The sequence below is a fragment of the Natator depressus genome, chromosome 12 (genome assembly GCF_965152275.1).
Source record: "Natator depressus isolate rNatDep1 chromosome 12, rNatDep2.hap1, whole genome shotgun sequence".
Lineage (NCBI taxonomy): Eukaryota > Metazoa > Chordata > Testudines > Cheloniidae > Natator > Natator depressus.
Genome location: NC_134245.1, coordinates 6,116,753 through 6,136,104, shown reverse-complemented (window position 1 = coordinate 6,136,104; position 19,352 = coordinate 6,116,753). Strand labels below are relative to the sequence as shown.

At 51.2% G+C, this 19,352-nt stretch overlaps 1 protein-coding gene across 1 annotated transcript; it reads right to left on the bottom strand.

Moving 5' to 3' along the window:
• Positions 1-3,955: 3,955 nt before the first annotated feature.
• Positions 3,956-19,154, bottom strand: SLC38A7 (solute carrier family 38 member 7). The gene is made up of 11 exons (XM_074969070.1): positions 19,050-19,154; positions 14,270-14,752; positions 13,862-14,060; positions 13,286-13,430; positions 12,309-12,407; positions 9,925-9,982; positions 8,797-8,911; positions 8,301-8,448; positions 7,687-7,886; positions 5,972-6,026; positions 3,956-5,821 (listed from the first exon to the last, which is right to left on the bottom strand). The coding sequence occupies exons 2-11, from the start codon at positions 14,534-14,536 to the stop codon at positions 5,719-5,721; spliced, it is 1,389 nt and encodes a 462-aa protein (XP_074825171.1). The 5' UTR covers positions 14,537-14,752; positions 19,050-19,154; the 3' UTR covers positions 3,956-5,718.
• Positions 19,155-19,352: the final 198 nt, after the last annotated feature.

Here is a 19,352-nt window from a genome sequence, read left to right as displayed (position 1 = left end):
CTGTTCTGAATGCAAGGAAACAGATGGCTTCAGCAAGGGGCATGCACGTCAGCCTCTTCCAATGGCTTTGCATAGCACCTTTCACACAAAGGTGCATGGCCCCCTCTGCTTGGCTGGGCCCAATGCCTCTGACATCAGAATGACCCTGCTGCTTGCGGGAGTTCAGAAGCGGAGCTGAATGCTGCTGTTCAGGCCGCGGCAACCACACACTGGCATCTTGCTTTCGTTCTGTTGCTGGCACGTTGCATCAGAAAGTTAGTGGCAAAGAAAACAGGCTGATGGCACTCAAGGGAAGCCGTGTGGCAAGCCAGTGGGTTTTAGATGCACCAATCAGAGCAGCTGCTTACTCTAGGCTTTAAATCTATAGGCTAATGGCATTATTGAAGACAAGCACTTGTTTTCTCACTGTAAAGCTTTGTCCCTAAGTGCAGGAGTCTCTGGCCCACTCCCTGGGCAATAGGTAAGTTACGAGAAAAAGCCCCTAGTCCCAGAAGGCTGTGTTGGCTTAAGATACTGCGTCCCCAACCTTTAGAATCATTTAAAGGCTGTTGGCCCTTTTCCACCCCGTCCAGCTGCAGCTTGAATAGCTGTTGCATTGTTGAAGCTGATGAGACCAGTGATACCGGGCCGCTGTCCCTTAGGACTAGCGATGCATTTTAAAAAGCTGCACACTGGCACTGAAAGGGGAAGTGGCAGCTTGTAGGGAGTTGTGCGAACCTATCCGCACTGCTTCCCTGGGACTGCCACAACAACCAGAGAGGAAGCAAGCAGCAGGAGGTAGCTGAGTTTTCGAGTGTGGCTAAGGGATTTAGAAGCACAAACTCTTTTGACTTTCAAGGGGACTTATGTTCCTAAGTCACTCTTGAAAATCCCACCCTGTCTGGGTGTATAATGCAGCTGGGGCTTCAGCCAGGGTGCCTCCTAAATGGTATCTCAGCCAGCACCACTGCTGCTTGGAGAAAACGGACACGAGGTGAGATGAGGTGTGGGGAAGATAGGAATTAGAGTAGAGGAGCATGTGGGAGGGGACTGAGGATTGCCTTGTACTGTCACCAGTAGGGGGTCAGGTCCAGAGAGAAGAATCATGTGTCACTGCTTCCTAATCCATTGGGCCAGGCACTGAGCTCCAGAAACACATTTGTTAGCACGGCAAAATGGCCATTCCACAGCGCACACTCCAGCAATGTGGAATACAGTCAGCTGCCCACTCCCCCTTTAGAGATCATGACATGGGGGCAGCAGCTTAACAGGGAGGAGGCTCAGCAATGGAGATGATCCACCTCCGGTAGCAACTCCTGGTTTATGAGTCATAGAGGGGTGTACTAAAGAAGTGCCTCTGCCCCTCCCACCAGAAGCCCAGTAGAGCCATGGTTCTCAACCAGGGGTCTGGGGCCCCCCAAGCAGGTTTCAGGGGGCCTCCAAGCAGGGTCAGCATTAGACTCTCTGGGACCCAGAGGAGAAAGCCGAAGCCCCACCGCATAGGGCTGAAGCCCAGGTCCCTGAGCCCCGGCACCCAGGGCTGAAACTGAAGCCTTGTAGCTTCGTGGGGGTCCCTGTGGCATAGGACCCCAGGCAATTGCCCTGCTTGCTACCCCCTAATGCTGACTCTGGCTTTTATATGTAGAAAACCAGTTATTGAGGCACAGGTGGGCCATGAAGTTTTTATAGCATGAGAGGGTGCAGGGGAGGGGAGGGGGGGGAAGGCTCAGAAAGAAACAGGTTGAGAACCTCTACAGTAGAGCATCAGGCAGTGGTTAGCAAAAGCCTTTAGATCCTGCTGCTGAGAAGTACTGAGCACCGACTGAGCACCCCCGACTGAGACCTTGCGGGTAGCGAATGCTCAGCACTTCTGAAACTCTGGCCTTCACTCTTCTTCAGGGCGGGTGGGTCCATTCAAGCCCCGTGATTCAGATATTAATGGGGTGATGGATGAGGGGCTGCAGAAGCAGGCAGCGGTCCATCTGCTTTCTCCCCAGGACACAGCTTGTCTGCTATTTCCATAGCTCAAGGTGTGGTGATAGGGCAGGTGGGGCTGGGGAGGAAGGGTTCTTTGAACTGGACGCACATTGGGGTTCCCGAGGAGCCAGAGAAGGCCCAGGATGTGCAGGGATAGAACGCAGACTGTGGCTCACATGAGTTGCAGGCCAGTGCTGGCCACACATGAATGGGATTTGACTAAACTGGCACACACGCAACGCATAGTCCGCTCACTTCAGCTCAGTTTTCCAGTACACTGTGATCTTAAGAGGAGACACCCATAACCTGGCCTGATGCTTCTAGATAAGCAAACATGAGGTACTGCTGCTAAGCTTCTAGGCAATGGCAGTCAAGGGAACAGAGCAAGAGAGGAGGTGGGGCTTTTCTGTGAGAACCTGCTTTCCTAGCGACTGGGGGTCAAGATAAGGTCAGAGCTATCACCACACACAGCAGCACCCTGAATCGAGATGAAATTAGTCTGTTTTTGGAGCCAGGGATTAGCCACAAAGTAGGTTGGACCATTTTCCCCTTGTAATGAAATAGCTAGCAATTCTCTCTCTTTATAATCAGTTATCTCCAGTTCACAAGTAGGGAAATTGAGGCAGAGAGCAATTGAGGTTGGGACTGTCCAAGGAGTTTGTGGGACTTGGGCACAAATGCTCACAGGCTCTTGGAAAATATCAGCCAAAAGAACTGGCTCTAGGTCACACAGCTGGTAAATGTGAATGCCAGATGTGGTAGTCAGGGAGTCCTGGAGGTCAGGCCTGTGCTCTCCTAACAGTAAGCCAACAGTCACGGGGCTGACTTGCTAAAGGGACCAGCTTGATTGTACCACTGAGGCAAGGTATCGCCTGTAGCAGCTCTGGAGTCCTGAAGGGCCAGTGACCATACCGCCACGGACAACTCAACGAAGCCTGCCATATGATCAGCAGGCCCAGTTCTCAGCTCTGTATGACTCAGCTGGACCCAGTAACCCTGGTTAGCTGAGACCACGGGAAGGCAGGGGAAGTCTCCCAAAATTCCCAGGGGCTTCCTAGCTGGTGTGTTGGGGACAAACATTTTGCCCAGGAGTGGCTGACTATGGGGATCGGTATGTATTAGTACTCATGGAAGGTACCAGATTGACACCACTCTGGCCATTGATGGCAGAGCACACATAGGAGCAGTGCAGACCTCCTAGTGCAGCCCCACCTACCTGTCTCACCTCAGCAAGAGGTATCACTTCTAGGGCTGAGAGTGAACAGAGGGAGCTTCAAGGCCCTATTTAACCCTTGGACTCTCTGCTGAGCCTCAGGGCTCATTTGCAGTGGTCTTGAGTGACAGGAGCACCTGTTCCCTGGAAACTGGGTGAAACGGAGTGTGTTTAGGCAGTACCACATAGCTACCCTGGCAGAGCCCCCCCTGGAGATGCACCTTATACTGACAGCAGGAGTTTTTCTGCTAGCCTAGGCCAGTCTACACTAAAACATTAGGTCAATCCAGCTACGTCGCTCGAGCATATGAAAAAGTCACTCCTGTATGACGTACTTGAACCAACCTAAGCTGAATGAAAGAACTAGCTCCCACTTTTCAGGGAGGTGGATTAAACGATAGCAAGGGGAGAACCCCTCCCATTGCTGCAGCAAGCGTCTATGCTGAAGTGCTACAGCAGAGCGGCTGCAGTGGTTGAAGTGTAGATATAGCCAGAGTAACACCGCCTCCCTGAACAACATTAGCAGTACTGACAGGAGCCCTCTTCTGGTGGCACAGCTGGGTCTCCAGCGGGGCTTCTGCTGGCAGAGCTGAGTCAGCTCGGGAGACAGTTTCTCCACACCCCAAACGACACAGCTCTGCTACCAAAACTTTGTGGTGTAGACCTGGCCTGAGTTGAGGCTTTTCAAACTGGAATGCAGGCGGCTAGAAAGCCATACTGCGCAACACAAAAGCACGCACCCTTCCCCTGCGTAAAATCAGGTTTTATGGTAAAAAACAAAGCCGGCTTTATTTTATTTATTTCACAAAACAGACCAACAGAAAAGTTTTTAAATTCCAATAAGAACAGTTTGCCCACTGAGATCTAACTATGCCTCTACAGAGGTTGCAAACCAGATACTGTGCTAACCCTTGAGGCCATCAAAGTGAAACTGACTAGAAACAAAAAAGTGAGACTGACCAGCTTGTGTTTCTCCTCCTCCAAGCCCAGAGAAATGCAAACAGTGAATAGTATAGTTAGTTTACTCTTGGCTATTCAGAAATTTTCAGTTTTAATAATTGTAGGTGTTTTATATAATCCACGTGGGAGGGCTTTAAGTTATGATTTTTACCCTGACCGTGTCCCTTTAAACCTAAGGGTATCAGCCCTGTCCAGAAAACATCCATCCTGGAAGAACAGGATTTGAAATGACAAGAGCCTTTGAAAACTCTGTTACAGAGTCATAGCACCTTAACTAAATAGCGATCAAGCCCCCAAATGCATGAAGGGGGAACATCGGTTTTGTAAACATCACACTGCTTTGTTGGTGCCCAGTGGCATGTCAGGACAGATGTGCTTTGTTAGATTCTTCCCTGGCCCTGTTTCCACACAATTACAAAGAAGCAAAAAAGTGCTTATTACAAAATAGCCAATGAGCAGCACCTTCCAGTAAAAATGTAAACCAGAGGCAGGTTAAGTAATCCCCCGGTTGACATAAGTGAGAAAAGACTGACTAGATGAGAGAGTGAGAGAGATGAAAAAGGCCAGTATTTAAAAAAACCAAAAAAAACACAGATATGGCAGAAATTTTTCTATAGAAACTAACTTGATAGCCTAGTACAAAGAAAGGAATGTAATTACTAGAGTTCTCCAAGAAGCATGATTAAGGAATTGCACTCAAGTGTATTAGATATCATATAAGCTAAAGAAAGGAATGCTTTTTATTCCCTTACCTTTCCCTGCTACTCTTACCATGACAGAGACAATGGTCTTATCATGCAAGAATGGAGTTCATTCTCTCACACCCCTCCCACCCCCCCCATAAGGGGTGATCATCAATACAAGTATTGTTTCTTTGGGAAAGTTTCCTGTGGTTTTATCATCTGAAGCTAAAAACCTGACATGAATAATTCCTAAGTTCATAAGGCAAGGTTACCAGTTCCCTTTATACGACAAACATCTCACCAGTAATTTCGTTATTAGAACAGGCAGTTTAAGGTCCTTTAAATTGTTTGGGAGAGAGGATTCGTCAGACACAAAATTCAGTCCAAAGTAGTATTGTCTCCTGGTTCCCAGCTGGTCTCCTACCCAAAGGGGAGCCACTGCCTATTATGTGCTGTGAATCCCAAAAAACACACTTCTTTAGAGATTTCTACCCCAAAAAGGGGTAACAAGAATTCAGCCTGGAATTCCAGTGTGGGGCTCCAGAGGCATTCTGCACAAAGGCTTCTGTCATGACCTCATTCCATGAGGGCATCGCACTGCGCACGCCCATTGGGTTAGTGTCTGAATTCTCTGTAGTGATCCTCTGCAGTTCCTAAGGCCTAGGAACCAGAAGCTAAAACAAAACCCTGACTTGATGGTGCGTTAGACAATGAACATACAACACTGTAGGACTCTCCCAATGAAACAGACTAACAAAACCCCCCAGCAGGAGAGGAATATGTTCCCCTCCAACCAACTTTTGGAAACTTCAGAAGCCAAATCAAAATTTTTCCTTCAGTCCTGGGCTGCCCCAAAGGAAAAGCTACTTCTAAGGAGGGCAGCATAAACCAGTCCTGTAGAACGAGTCAGGCCATCAGATCCACAAAGATGGCATTGGCAGTGGTTTGTCCAAAGATGAAGGCTCCAAGCGTGACCATAAATGTCCCATAGCTGACCAGAGCCCACCAGCTGTGAATTGAGAAGACAGGTCAGTGTGCGATGTCAGGCAAGGGAACCCACCATGATACAGTGTATGGCTAAATCCTGCCAATGGGAACCAACGTCTGAATCATCTTGTGAAAAGGGAGAGAGAAATGGAAGGCAAATTTGTTTTTTTACCTGGTTGACCTGGTTTCCTGGATTTCAGAAAGTTTGGCTTGAATCAGGCACAGTCCTAGCAGGGAGGGAATGCAAACAACATTGAACATCAGAATAATTATAGTGATCAGCAGTCAAAAGATTCCTGAGTAGAGAATTAAACCACCACGCCCAGAAGGCAGAGGAGTCAGGAATTTGAGAGAGAGACAAGCTCTCTTTGTTTTTCCTTAACTTGTTCTAGTGAGATAGAGGGAAGATAAGACACCCATCACCATCACCCTCCCAGCCTGGGAGGAGCAGCCAGACTGTGAAGAGCTGTCCTATCAGTGCTGCTAATTAATTAAAAGGGATCAAGGAATTCCCTCTGCACCCCCCTTCAGCATGCAGCTTCTCCTGTCCGGGAGCATAGATCACCCAAGAAGAAAGAGTCCAGAATAAGAAAGAACTGGATTCCCTTGCATGGCAGGAGACAGCACAATCAATCAATCTGTACCACCAGGCCATGCCCTCGGTCCCAATATGTTGCATTTTATTGCCTTCTCAAAGGGGACCTAGGAAGGGAAGAGTTCCATCCCCTCTAGAAATGCGTGCTAAGTGCCCTGCTAACCAGGCTGGGGGGGGGGGGGGGGGATGAAGGACACTCAGTGCCCCTCCCACACCTTTCTCACCCAGCAAGCATATTAAGTTCAGGACACAGACAGCCAAACTTGCTCCCACACCCTATTTAGATCCCACAATCACAACTCTGGCTCCACAGTGACTCAGCAGTGTGTGGTACATGGCTGACTTCACATGGGCACAGGACCAGTCCTTTCCTCTATGCTACTTCTAATGATTTGGGGCCACATTTTTTGGGGCAGGGAAGGGGGAAGCCAGTGCGAACAGCCTTTGGGCCTCCTTTGCTGAGAATTCAGCCCTTGATGTCTCCCTGTCCTTGAGGGGGGATAATGTTTTGTTTTCACTCAGGATCACCAGACTTTGGTTTTACTGGGGGGGGGGGGGGGGGGGGGAGGTGTGCGTGTGTGCGCGCACTTTATTGCAGTATCCTTCCTGTGATCTTTTCCCAGAACCTCGGCTCAAAGGAGCTGTGCGGCACTCAGCATACTGTAGTGGGGGGCGCGTGACTCCTGGATTTGGGGAGGCTGGGCATGAACGCCTGAAGCTCCCTAGAAGGGCATCGGCACCCGGACCGTGGCCTTGCCCCCTGCTCTGCCCTCACTCGGCCCCCCTCCCCCAAGCTGCCCGCGCCTCTCCCGCGTGGGGAGGAAGGAGCGAGCCACGGGGCAGGGGAGCTTCAGAGGAGGGGGCAGGAAGAGGAGCAGCGAGGATGGGGCCTCGAGGGAAAAAGATGAGCAGGAGCAGGGCCTCAGGGCGGAGCACAGGCAGAGCCATGGCCCAGGTGCCCTTTTGGTGGTGGTGCTCCAAAGGTGGCGGGCCAGCGGGCCTCCAAAGGGAGGTGCATTGCATCCTGTTTGGGGAGGCTTAGCCTCCCCTTGCGTCTTATCCCCCCCACTCCATGGAGATGATGTGGAGCCAGACAGCCTGTACCGATCTCCTAGTGGGAACAGATATGTAGGGGACCGGGCCCCTGGCACATAAACTTCCAGTATTCTTGTGAAGTGTGACCCCAGGGCCTAATTCAGCAACCCAATGAAACCCAGTGCTCATTGTTTAACATGCTGGCTGCTTTGATTGGCTGCCATGTAATTCCAACGCATGGAAAGTTGGGGCCGTACCCGGGAAGACGAAGATGAAGCAGGCAGCCAGACCCCCGATGAGAGAGATGACTTTGCCGATATCTGGGATGAACAAGGCCAGGAGGAGAGTCAGGAGAAACCAGCAGACTGTCTGGAACACACGCCGGCGCCTCTCGCGCACCACATCTTCCTCCACCGTTTCCCCCTTGTAGCGTAGCCAGAGACCCTCTAGCACAGCCCTGCGCCGGAGGCAGAGAGACAGCAGAATCAGTGGGCTTCCTACTGGGATCCCAGACCTCATGTATCAGATCCCAGGTCTCGGGATTCCCCCACCATTGACTGGTTGCCAGGGACATACGTTCAGAACAGCAGGATCTCTTGTAGCCTGGGCACAGCCTGGCCTGCTCCTTGAAGACACCATGGCAACACAGGGAAGAACCAATCCCATTTAGTCTGGAGCGCCCCACAAGCCACCTCCAGGGGGTGCTGGAACAGGGGAGGCTAGGGGGCCATGCCCCCCATTTTTTACCAATAGTAAGGATGAGCAACAGGGGGGTGGGGAGCAAGCAGGGGGCCACCGTTTGAGTGCCTATGCCCCACCCCACACTTTTAGGGCACTTCTGCCACTCCTAGCCTCCTCCCGCACCTCTCACCTGCCGCAGAAGTGCAGGATGGGATAGGATGTCAGCACGCAGACGATGATGAAGGCCCGTGCAATGGCAACAGGGATGTCGTTGGAGGGGTAGGACAGCAACACATCCTGGTCCACGCTTGCGCCAAACGTCAGGAACCCACAGATCCCTGGAGGGGAACAGATAGCCCGGGGAGGATGCCAGCAGGGGCTAGGGGAAGGATGGGGCACAGGAATTTGGATGAAGGAGGTGGCCGGGTTTGTCCCTGGGGCCCATGCTCTAGCTGGATCTGGGGTCTGAGTGCCGAATGCACACAGCTGACAGCAGCTCTTCAGCTGCAGTGGCTGTGGGAGAGTTTACAGCTATTCCAGGCCTGGGGTCTCTCACGCAGCGATGTGCACAGCTTCTCCAAGGGGAAGCTCACAGCTTCCCCAACCAAAGTCTTTCAGGAGAACGTGCTGCGGCTGCAGTGGCTGGGCCCCGTGGGAAGGCCGGAGAACAAGGGCCTTGCTCCTACCTGTCCCTGCGTAGACAAAAAGAGCGATAACCATGGCTGCCGTCACCACTGCTCCCCATGGCTTCACCTCGGGCCGCTTCATACTGTTGAAGACGGGCACACTGCTCACGTGGCACTGCCAGAGACAGAAAGAGCATGCAAGGGGCTGCTGGGCTTGGCGCTCTGTGCTCCAGCGACACCAGCCTTATCACGGGAGAGGAAGGGGACACAAAGGCAGGCAGCCCCTCCACACACTGGAACGTGTTACCAGGGAAGGCGACCGAAGCAGGGACCGTAACCAAGTTAAGAGACAACTGGATTTGTTTCTGGACAAGGGGAGCCCACCTCCCAGCTGTTCCTTGGGTTCAGTTGAAATTTACCCGCCCCAGGTCTGTCCAGCACAAAGGCAGGCCGTGTACTGGCAGGGAAACACTTGGCCGTGAAACTGATGTGACGGGAAACATCACGGATGGCAAAAGCGTCCCTCCCCCTACTCAGCCCAATGGATGCCACTGCCCAGCCACAGGGGCAATGAAAACAGGCCAGGGGATTGATGGAGGAAGAAAGGGGAAGAGCTAATAGAGGGCCTGGCTAAGCGCCAGAATAACAATCTGCAAACACTGGACGGGTGTGAATGCTCAGGAGTGTTATTCAGCCTGAGGCAGGGGCATAGTTTCGAGTACTGAAGTGAAATTAAAGGGACTCCCAGGATGAATTCCCAGAGAAACACTCTGAGCGCGAGAGATCTCTCTCTGGTTGAGGAACTATCTCCCAAGGAAGTGGTGGAAATCCTGTTACTTGGGCCAGTTAGAACTAGACTGGACACGACACTGACAAGGTCTTGCAGGGTACAAGCCAGCTCTGGCCTTAAAAAAGGGTCTAAGTAGAGCACAACGGGTCATCTCTGTCCTCAGCTTCGATCGTCATTTTAAGACACTGTTGTTTTGCTTGCATCCTTCACTTTAGGGCTTTATCCCACATCAGTCTGAGGCCCCAACAGGGGCAGTAGGAGCCTTGGTATTAAAGTAAAGGGGGCTGGGGGGGAACCTAAACTAATCCAAAAGAGGGGCAGCAAATTAGATGGACATTTCCTGCTCCTAACTTGTCTTAGATCTCCATCGTCCCAGGTCTTCCTGGGAGCAGCCGTACCTGGAATCCGAAGCAGATGGTGGGCATGGCATTGAAGACGGCCATCCAGGAGGAGGGGCTGTGGAGAGGGAAATCACAACCAGTTCAGATCTAGCTGCCAGCGCAGATACTTGGGTTAAACAAACAGCACACATACAGTCACCCTCCAGGAGGGCATTTGCAGGGTGCACCAGGGCATGCTCATTTCACTGCAGTTCTGCACATGTAGTGGTCGATATTGTCAAAGGGCACTAGTGATTTTTGGGCCCCGCTGGACACCTTAAAGGGCCTGGATTTTCCCAAAGTGCTGAGCATCCACCCTCTCAAAAATCAGGTTCCTCTAAAAGTCACCTTAAGTGAGGCACCCCCGAAACAGAAGCACTTGGAAAGTCACCAGCCACTGCTGAAAATCTTGGCCTGTGTTTCCCTCTTCAGCCCTGTTTAGTTTGTTCTGAAAATTCTCTATAAGGTACTAAGCAAATTTAAGGGAGATTAGGTTATCAGGCTAGATCTAAAAATCTGTTTGACCACAGTATGGATGGTGGGTGCAATGCTGCATAAGAAAAATTATTTGACCAACATAAAAACGATAGCGAGGCCTTCTTTTGAGGCACACGTACAAAGGGGAATACTCAAGGGCGAGGTGGACAGAATTTAATCACCCAAGCTGCAATTGGCTAGGACACTTGCAAAGACGGAATTTTTGAAACGGCAACAAGTGATCAAGGCCTCAGTTTTAGGTCTCAACCATAAGATGGCACAGTGCTCTAACACAATGCCAGGACATTGACTCAAAAGAACAGAGTGCCATCTAGTGACCCATTAGCAGAGAAGAGGACCTAATTTGAAATGCTACTGGAGACTGGTGAACCAAATCTCTTGCTCTCCCATGAATGGGCCATAAAATACACCACTTTGTATCTACAGATAAATTTAACAAAGGCCAACAGCCTTTGCTTCTCCATACAGCACAATACAATTCATTTCATTTTAGCCAAATGGATTGTACTTCATGTGCCCGTATATTTATACCAGTATATTTATCCGATGAAGTGAGCTGTAGTTCACAAAAGCTTATGCTCAAATAAATTTGTTATTCTAAGGTGCCACAAGTCCTCCTTTTATATTTATACCTGTATCTGTAATTTTCACTCCATGCATCTGAAGAAGTGGGTTTTTTACCCGTGAAAGCTTATGCCGAAATAAATCTGTCAGTCTTTAAGGTGCCACCAGACTCCTCGTTGTTTTTGTGGATACAGATTAACACGGCTCCCCCTCTGATACTATACTTCCATTGTTTTCCTTTATTATTGATATTTGATGTTATTTGTTGTATAAGATTAATAACTATAGAAGAGATCTGTTGGGTATTTTGTCCATTGCCAAGATATTCAAACCTGACCTGCCTGGAAAACACCCTATATTTTTCCCTGTTCTGAGTGACCATTTTAAGGTTTCCTCTCTAACCATTAGGAAATCCCAGCTTCTCCATAACATAGAGCACCTCTTTCTTGCCCTGATGGCTCATAAGATACCAGACTTTAAAAAACAAAACCAAAAACCCACATTATTCTCATTAGCCTCTTGCCTTGAAAGCTGTCAGACCAAGAACCAGGGTATAACAGCTAAGAGCCCATCTTCCCAGTTCAAGTATTCATCGCCCAGCTAGAATACAGACTGCTAAAGATTGTGCTGGATTTCAAGTGGGGGAATACAAGCAAGCCAGCAGTGATAACAGGGACAGATAGTTGGTGGCACCCAAGGCCAGTGCTTGTCCGATATACCAGACGTTTCTTCAGACTGTCATTTAAGAACCAACAATGCGCTCTGTGCTGTACAAATCAGAGATGGACACAGGCCCTGCCCCAAGGATCTTACAATCTTCCAGGACAAAACTGCACTGAGAGACCCACAGGGAACTAATCAAGTGCTCTCTCCCATCCTGTATAACAGTGGGACAGAGAAGGCACCTGGCTGGCATGAGTCAGCGTTTACACACATTATGAAAGTGGATTTAATTTCCCTTTGGGGATTGAAATAAGAAGCTTCAATTAAAATATATTCATTTACAAGTTTTAATTCAAAATGTTCTTAACCATCTGGTTGCAAAACAAACCCTCCAGAAGCAGTCCCAATGGTGGGCTGTCTGCCTGAGCCTGCAGCCAAACCAAAAGAGCAGCTCTTGGAGACATGTAGACGGAACTCATTCAGAGTGGGAATTTATGACTGTTTGCATTTCAGCATCATTAGCCCTTTCACTGCTGATCAGAAACAGACAACTGCTCTGGGACAGGAAGGGCGGGGATTTCCCATATAGGGATAAAGGGATTTCCCCTTTATCTCCCTAATCTAACTTGTGACTTGGCACAGCCTGGTTTTGAAGCATGGGTGCCACTCTCACATACCGCGTGGGGATATGCCCTGGGGTGATCTCCTTGTCAGGCCAGATGTATTTGATGATGACAACGGCGGTGACGTACCAGGTGCCAATCACGCTCAGGGAGCTGCAAGAAAGAAGAGACTGGACAGATGACAATGCTTCCCCTTGCCTCTGCTCACTCTTACTCCTTGTTCAGAGCCTCCCTGGGGAGAATCTGGTGAGCCTGGACAAAGACATCTTCCCTTTCCCTGGTACATTCCCACCAGTTCTCCCAGGGGACCCAGCTGTGATATCCCACTCCACCCCACCCAGTTCTCTCTCCATGAGCCTGGCTCCTTCCAATCTCCCACCACTGCTACCATCAATCCAGCTCCTCCAGTGGTAGCCTTAGGATAAGCCAGCCACCAATGGCCACTGATTTTCTAACCAGAACGTCTCCTGTTGTCTAGCCCTGCTCCAAGCAATTAGAGGACCTGGTGGTTAAAGCAGCAGATGCTTGTATACACCAGTGCTCCCACTGCTAGCTCTGGGGACAGCATGATATGCACAGGAAAGTGTTAGCAGAGACATATGATACCTGCTTACCTATGGGACCGTCTTCACTGTCCCCAGGGACAAACCAGACACCCAGGGAACCCACTCCTGCCACCCCAGTCTCCCATTACGGCTTGGTATGGAAGAGCTGGAGAAAGGGGCACTTGTACAATTACTTCTCTGGGGCAATATATCACAATGCTTTTCATACGAGGACCTGAAAGCACTTTACACCTCATGTTACAGGTGGGGAAACCGAGGCAAAAAGCAATGATGGGACTTGCCCACGGTCACAGTTTATTGGGACTAGAACCCTGGTCTCCTTGATCCCAGTCCAGTGCCCTACTCATTGGGCTCTGCAACCATCTTAGAACACGATGGAACACTCTGGTCAGGCCCAATTGCCTGCCTGTCCCTTTAGCATCCTCCCACCCACAGTTCCCGGTTCAGCTTTTCCCAGCCACCCACCTGGCATATTTCTGGAAGCCAATCTCCTTTGGGATGGAGAGGGGCAGGATTAGGAGGAAGGCCGTGATGCTGATGGTGAACTTGCGGTCCGTGTACCAGTGGCTACCATCTGCTCCCTGGGGATCCTTCACCAGTGCAGCAATGACTGATAAGGAGACAAAAGTAGAACAGTGTGGTCGGGGCACAGCCAAGCCCAATGCCAACTTCTCACTAGAGGGCAGATCTCAAACCTTGGCCAGGGAACATGGGGAGGAGGAAGAGGAATGGAAGCTGCTCTGAATCAGAGGCAGGGAGCTCAGGGGCCCCAGCCTGGCAGTTCAGCCCTGAGACGCTGCAGTGTCTGGCAAAAGGAACCCGACAGACTGCAGCTCTGTGTGGCAGTCATTCAGGGCATCCCCTAGGCCTGGCTCCTCAGGGCTGCAGGGCCCAGCACAGGCTGCCAGGATGGGGCATGGAAACTGCCCATCACCTGCAGAGAAGCAGGCTCCCCTCTGCTCCACACCCTCCCACAGCTGTAACACCCTCCCCTCCCTCTCAGGGTGCGGGCCCAGGGCCGGGGCAGCCATGAGCACTCACTCTTGTCCTGCTGGTCCCCGATGATGATGAGGAAGGCGATGCAGGTGCCAAAGGTGTAGACGGCGATGGCGACCTCGCAGAGCACGCCAAGGACCTTGCCGCACACAGCCCACACCACTTCCTGGTACGTGCGCTCGTTGCTGGCCTGCGAGCAGTAAGCCAGGATCACCAGCCCTCCAATAATGAACACCAGCAGGGACTGTGGGCAGAGCAGGGTGGTCAGAGCTCTGGAGCCTCTAGCCAATGGCCCATCCCACCCAGACAGATACGCTGAGCCAGGGGCCTACCACCTGGCTCTGGAGAAGTGAGTGGGATCGTTTGCTAGGATGTCTCCTCCATGATCCTCTGTGGTCTCCTGCAGGGAACCTCACACACCCATACCCCCTCCTCCACGCCTGCCTGGCTCACCATCTGCAGCGCGATCCCTGCAGCCACGCCACCCGCCATGCTGAAGGCTGCAGGGAAGTTGAGCAGCCCAGCCCCGAGGGCAGCGTTCACCACAATGAAAACGGCCCCAAGGGCGGAGGTGGTTCCCACTCCTGGTCTCTGCCCCTCGTCGCTCTTCGGCCCAGTCTCCACATTGGGGCTCTGCAGCAGCCTGGCCCGCTCCCCGGCATCCGCGCTCCAGTCCCAGTCTCCGTACTCGCTGTTGATCCCCACATTGTGCTGGGCCATTTCCCCGGCCGGCAGTGCGCTGACCGCTCTCTGCGTCTCTCTAGTGCCTCATCACCAGGCCATGACCGCAGGCAACCGAAACACCAGCCCACATCGACTCCATCCAGCCCCAGCCTCCCAAGGGTCAAAAAGCGAGCAGACCCATTTTCCTGCTACGGGGACAGGTGGCCTTGTCCAGGGGTCCCCAGGCACAGAGTTCAGGCTACTTTACTGCACCTAGAAGAGGAGCAAAGGCGGCGCATCACCATCAAGTGTATATGAAAATCACGCTAGACACAGCTGGCTTGCTGGACCAACACTCCTCTTGTGCTCTAACAGCTGCTGCAAAACTTAACCTCTCATTTAAACAGGACACTGCATCCTGGGTGGGAATGCAATCTGGGACCTCCGGTTCTTACAGCTGGAGCCTCTGCTGCCTGAGTGAGACGGCCCAGCTCTATCATCACCAGTGATAAGGATTTTTGCATGCCACCACCACCGGTCATCTTTGTCTCAGCTGACGGACCCAGGGGTTGGATGGACAGAAAGAAAGCTCCTCTCGATCTCCGAACAATTGGCCCCTCTAGGGCAGAGGGGAGGCACAGTGGTGAGCCGGTGCATGGAGGAAGGATTGTCTCTGCTGCACCTGTCATGTGGCTCGAGAGAGCTTCAAGCCGCAAGGCTGTGACACTGGTGCCTGGTCTCTAAAATTCATTCAAACAAACACACACACAGCCAACTTCCTTATTTCCAACCCACATTTCTGCTAACGCAGCAAAAGACCTTGTCCTCCTTTGGGAGGAAGTTCAGGGCAAGGCTTGAACAGCTGCCAGTTGGAGCACAGAACCAAGCAGAGGGAGCACCTCAGAACGCCCCACATGTCTCCTCTGCTCATCAACCTCCCAGGGCTGCTGCGGTCTCCCCGCCCCACCAGAGTTACCTGCGGGGCGTGGCGGGGAGGTCTGTCCTTCTCCCGCTGAGCCTCTCCCACGGCACTTTCGGCTGCTCTCCCTGGCAGCCGGGCCCAGGCAGGGAGCAGGAGGAAGCCATTTTTCACGCTGGCAGAAGCGGACTCTGTGCACCTGGCTCTGTGCACCTGACCGGCCTGAGCCTGGCTGCTGGGTACAGGGACAGAGCGAGCTGGAGCTCCCCCTTGGCACATTTCCGGCTCACTCAGACCCTGGCCCCAGCAGCCAGGCCTGGGTGGGAAGCAGAAGGGGCGAGGCAGGCCACCCCCTTCCCCGCCCCCACCAGGCTCTCTCAGGTAGCTACCAGGCTGCACAGAGCAGTGACCTAGAGTGGCCAGCATGAAAAGTGCCTAGCCCTGGCTGCCAGGGACAGGAGCCGAACCTGCCTTGTGGCAGGGAGCCCCTCTCTCCCTCACCCCTGGCAGGCCAAGCAGAAATCTGGAGGGGGACTTCACTCCACATTCCCCCCCCACCCCAATGCATCCTCTATGGCTTTTCACACTCATCACAAAAATACACCGCCAAGTCATTGCTAGGCTGAGGATCCCAACTTTTGTGTAAGATCATCAGCTCTGGAGCTCAGAGATGCACTAGTCTATGAAATCCTCCCCTTACACCAAGAGCTATTGCCAGTGCTTAAAGGAGACATGCAGAAGGTAGTGGCAAGAGATGAGACTGTAAGCTCTTTGGGGCAGGGAGCATCTTTTTGTTCTGTGTTTGTACAGCACCCAGCATAGAAGGGGCCTGAGTTCACCTCTAGGGCTCCTAGGTGCTACAGTTCACAATAATAAATAAATAAATAATAATAAGAGATTATGCCCTTGTTTGCTTCTGTGTGATGAAGAAAGGAGACCTCAAAGGCCTCTTTTGCCATTAGAAATGCAGATCTTGTTTTCCATTTCTCTTGGAAGATTCTACGAAGAACTTGTCCACTCTAAGTACCAAGGAAGTAAAACTTGATTCATTGGAAGAGGAAGTGATTTTTATTTAGACTGTTTAAAATCTTTTGGGTTTCGCTAATACCACTAAGTCAAATGCCCGACACACAGTTGGGAGGAAAGACATATTTCTTCAAGATGCAACTTCTCTAACCCCTGAATCATGGGTTGAGAAAGCTCCCACTCTTGCTGTAGGTCCTTCAAAGATCTCTCCAGCAAAAACAAGGAAAACAAAAATTAAAACTCCAAGGGTTAAAAAGCAGGAAAGAAAAAAAAAAACCACCAAGAGGGGAAAAAGGCTCCCTTTTTACTAAAAGGGCGCAAACCCAGGTTACTTTGAATCACAGAAGTATTACTCACGTCTGCACTGATTGCTTTGTCTCCAAAGTTCTGTTTACAATTGAGCTACACTAATTACAAACTGGTCATGATGCAGAGGAGCAGCTTGAATTAGGAGTTGGACTGCATTTTTCCTCCCTTCCCCGGCAATGAGGGCCTTTATACTATCCTTCATCGGCCCCACTGTGCACGGTTCCTGGATTAACCCTTATAGTATGAGGCAAGAGATACTTCCCTCCTTCCACCACAAAACAGTAATGACACCAATTGGTGCAATTCACAGCTCCACAGTATACTTATTCAGCTCATTTTAGTGCTGATCAGGAAGCAGGGAACATGCAGACAGGAATGAGGAGCAGACTGGAGTTTGCCCTATCAGGAGATCATCAACTAAGACCCAAGCATTAGTAAAATAAGCTACCAGCTTTGTCACCCAGGGTCTTACTCTAAGTGTAACTCAGCCATGCAGCATCAGCATTATAGCACAGGATTAGAGAAAAAAAACCTAAACTATAAAATTAAACAGGCCAGAAGTATTTGCCTCAACCCTGTTAGTGGCTCCTGATCCCTTGGGGAAGCAGTTAAGTACTGAGTCAGGTGCCTTGTTAGATCCACATAAGTGAGTTGGGAAGGGCTCTATGGAGAAAGAGGATCCTGGGTGTGGGATGAGCATTCTTGGGAGAGGAGCCTGGGGAGCAGATACACCTGGGGGAAGGTATGAGTTGATCTTTATGACCTCCCCATTGTTTTCTTTGTTAACAAATGGATGTCTTCAAACACTACATACAGTGTGGAGCACTTTTGAGCAGCAGGTTGAGAACAGCATCTCCTCGCACAGCCCTGAGATTGACTTCAAACACCTCTGTGTGATTACAGAGCAAATCACCCCTCCAGGGCGAAAGCCAGCTGAGGGCAGACATATCCAAATTAATAAATAACTTCTAACCCACTATGTAGTTAACGAGTGGAACTCACATGTACAGGACAGCACTGAGATAGATCTTTTTCTCTGAAGCTTATTAAACTAGATACATACCTGGACAAGAACCACACTTGTAGGGTAACCAGGAAGTAGTAATAAGGGTTATCAGTCAACATTTATGGGTATAAAATGGATTGCCATCTAGGGTCTGGATGAAATTGCCCCCCAGGGCCCAGTTCCAGTTATTGGAATAGTCATGGTTGCAAGGTGCAGGAAAGAGGGTTTCCAGTGAGCTGAACTAGCAGAGCAGATTCCCTTGCCTTGCATACTGCAGTATCCATGCTGGCAGCAAACTTCATAATGTCAGGAAGAAATGTTCTCCATTCCCAACTTATTTCACACTAAACCCTCAAATAGCATGGCACAGTCCATCAGGTGTAATAGAGGGGATCAGCCCTTCCTATGAAGCAGGTGGCATCTGTCTCTGCTTACAGCCAGGAGGATCACACTTCTGTGACTAGCAGCCTAGTTCAATGAATGATTCCTATGAATCCCTCTGGAAGAGCTACACTGCCCGCAGAAACTTTTAACCCCTTGCTTCCACTGCAGAGCTTCCTTGTGGGGAGTTTAACCCTGAGATCTGCTGACAGCAGAGACACTATAACCAGGAGAGAGACTCTTTGCTCTATGTCCTACCCTCTGCCACTGCTGACCCTCAGTCACAGCACAGCCAGGCCACGTGCAGCAGGAGAACTCCAGCCAGGCAAAAAACAACCCACCTTTCGCACACCAGCCTGAAAAAAGAGCAGACCCACTAGCATAGGAAACAGGGACAAAAGAATGGGGAAGGGCAAACACAGAGCCTGCACCAAGCTCCTCAAAGGGAACAGTAATCCTCATTTTATGGTGGGCGCCAGGAGGGTTAAGGTCCAATGTCCACAGCAGGCAGCTCCCCCATAGGCCCTGCAGCAGCATCCATGGCAGCAGACGTGTCACAAGGGTGCATCCACAGACGCGTGGAGGTGTATGGGTGGCGGTGGTGGGTTTCCAGGGCCCTATTTCAGCACCGAGAGGGAAATGAGGATCATATAGCTGCTACAGAGCCTGTTATGTAGTGGCCTCCTCCCCCTCTGGGATGACTCGAGGGCTCCTGTACCGATGCCTACAAGGGGATGGGATGGGAAGGGAAGAAGGGGTGGGCTAGGGATGCTGTTTTGATACCCACCTCTGCAGTGGGGAGAGAAAGGAGGGCTCTATCATACCAGCACCAAACCCCTCTCTGCTGGCCATTGGGGGACTCCTGTGCTCATTGATCCCCCAGCCACAAAGCCCCCCGGGATCGCACACCCTCCGCCCCTTACTCATACCTGCAGAACGGGAACAAAAAGCCTCCCACGGTCCCACGCCTGCCTCTGAGCGCCGGCTCCTTAAGCAGCTGATTACGCACCACGTGCAACCCAGCGGCGTCACCCGGCGCGCAGCAGGCTGGGAACTGTAGTTCTCTGGCCTTCAGCTGCCTGCCTGGTCCCTCTATGAGTAATTTCCTGTTTCTTCACTCAGCAAGATTTGGGTTTTCCTTCTCCATTTCAAGGCCGTGAGGGTTCCCACCAGATCAGCACAATTGTACAAAGTTTTCCACCTTACCAATCTCGCTTCCTCCAGCCAGGGCA

Coding starts and splice junctions, on each gene's coding strand:
- SLC38A7 (XM_074969070.1), bottom strand. CDS start 14,536: ATGGCCCAGCACAATGTGGGGATCAACAGCGAGTACGGAGACTGGGAC. Junction 12,408..13,285: donor GGCTTCCAGAAATATGCCAG/GTGGGTGGCTGG, acceptor TCTTTCTTGCAG/CTCCCTGAGCGTGATTGGCA. Junction 5,822..5,971: donor CAGGAAACCAGGTCAACCAG/GTAAAAAAACAA, acceptor CTCAATTCACAG/CTGGTGGGCTCTGGTCAGCT.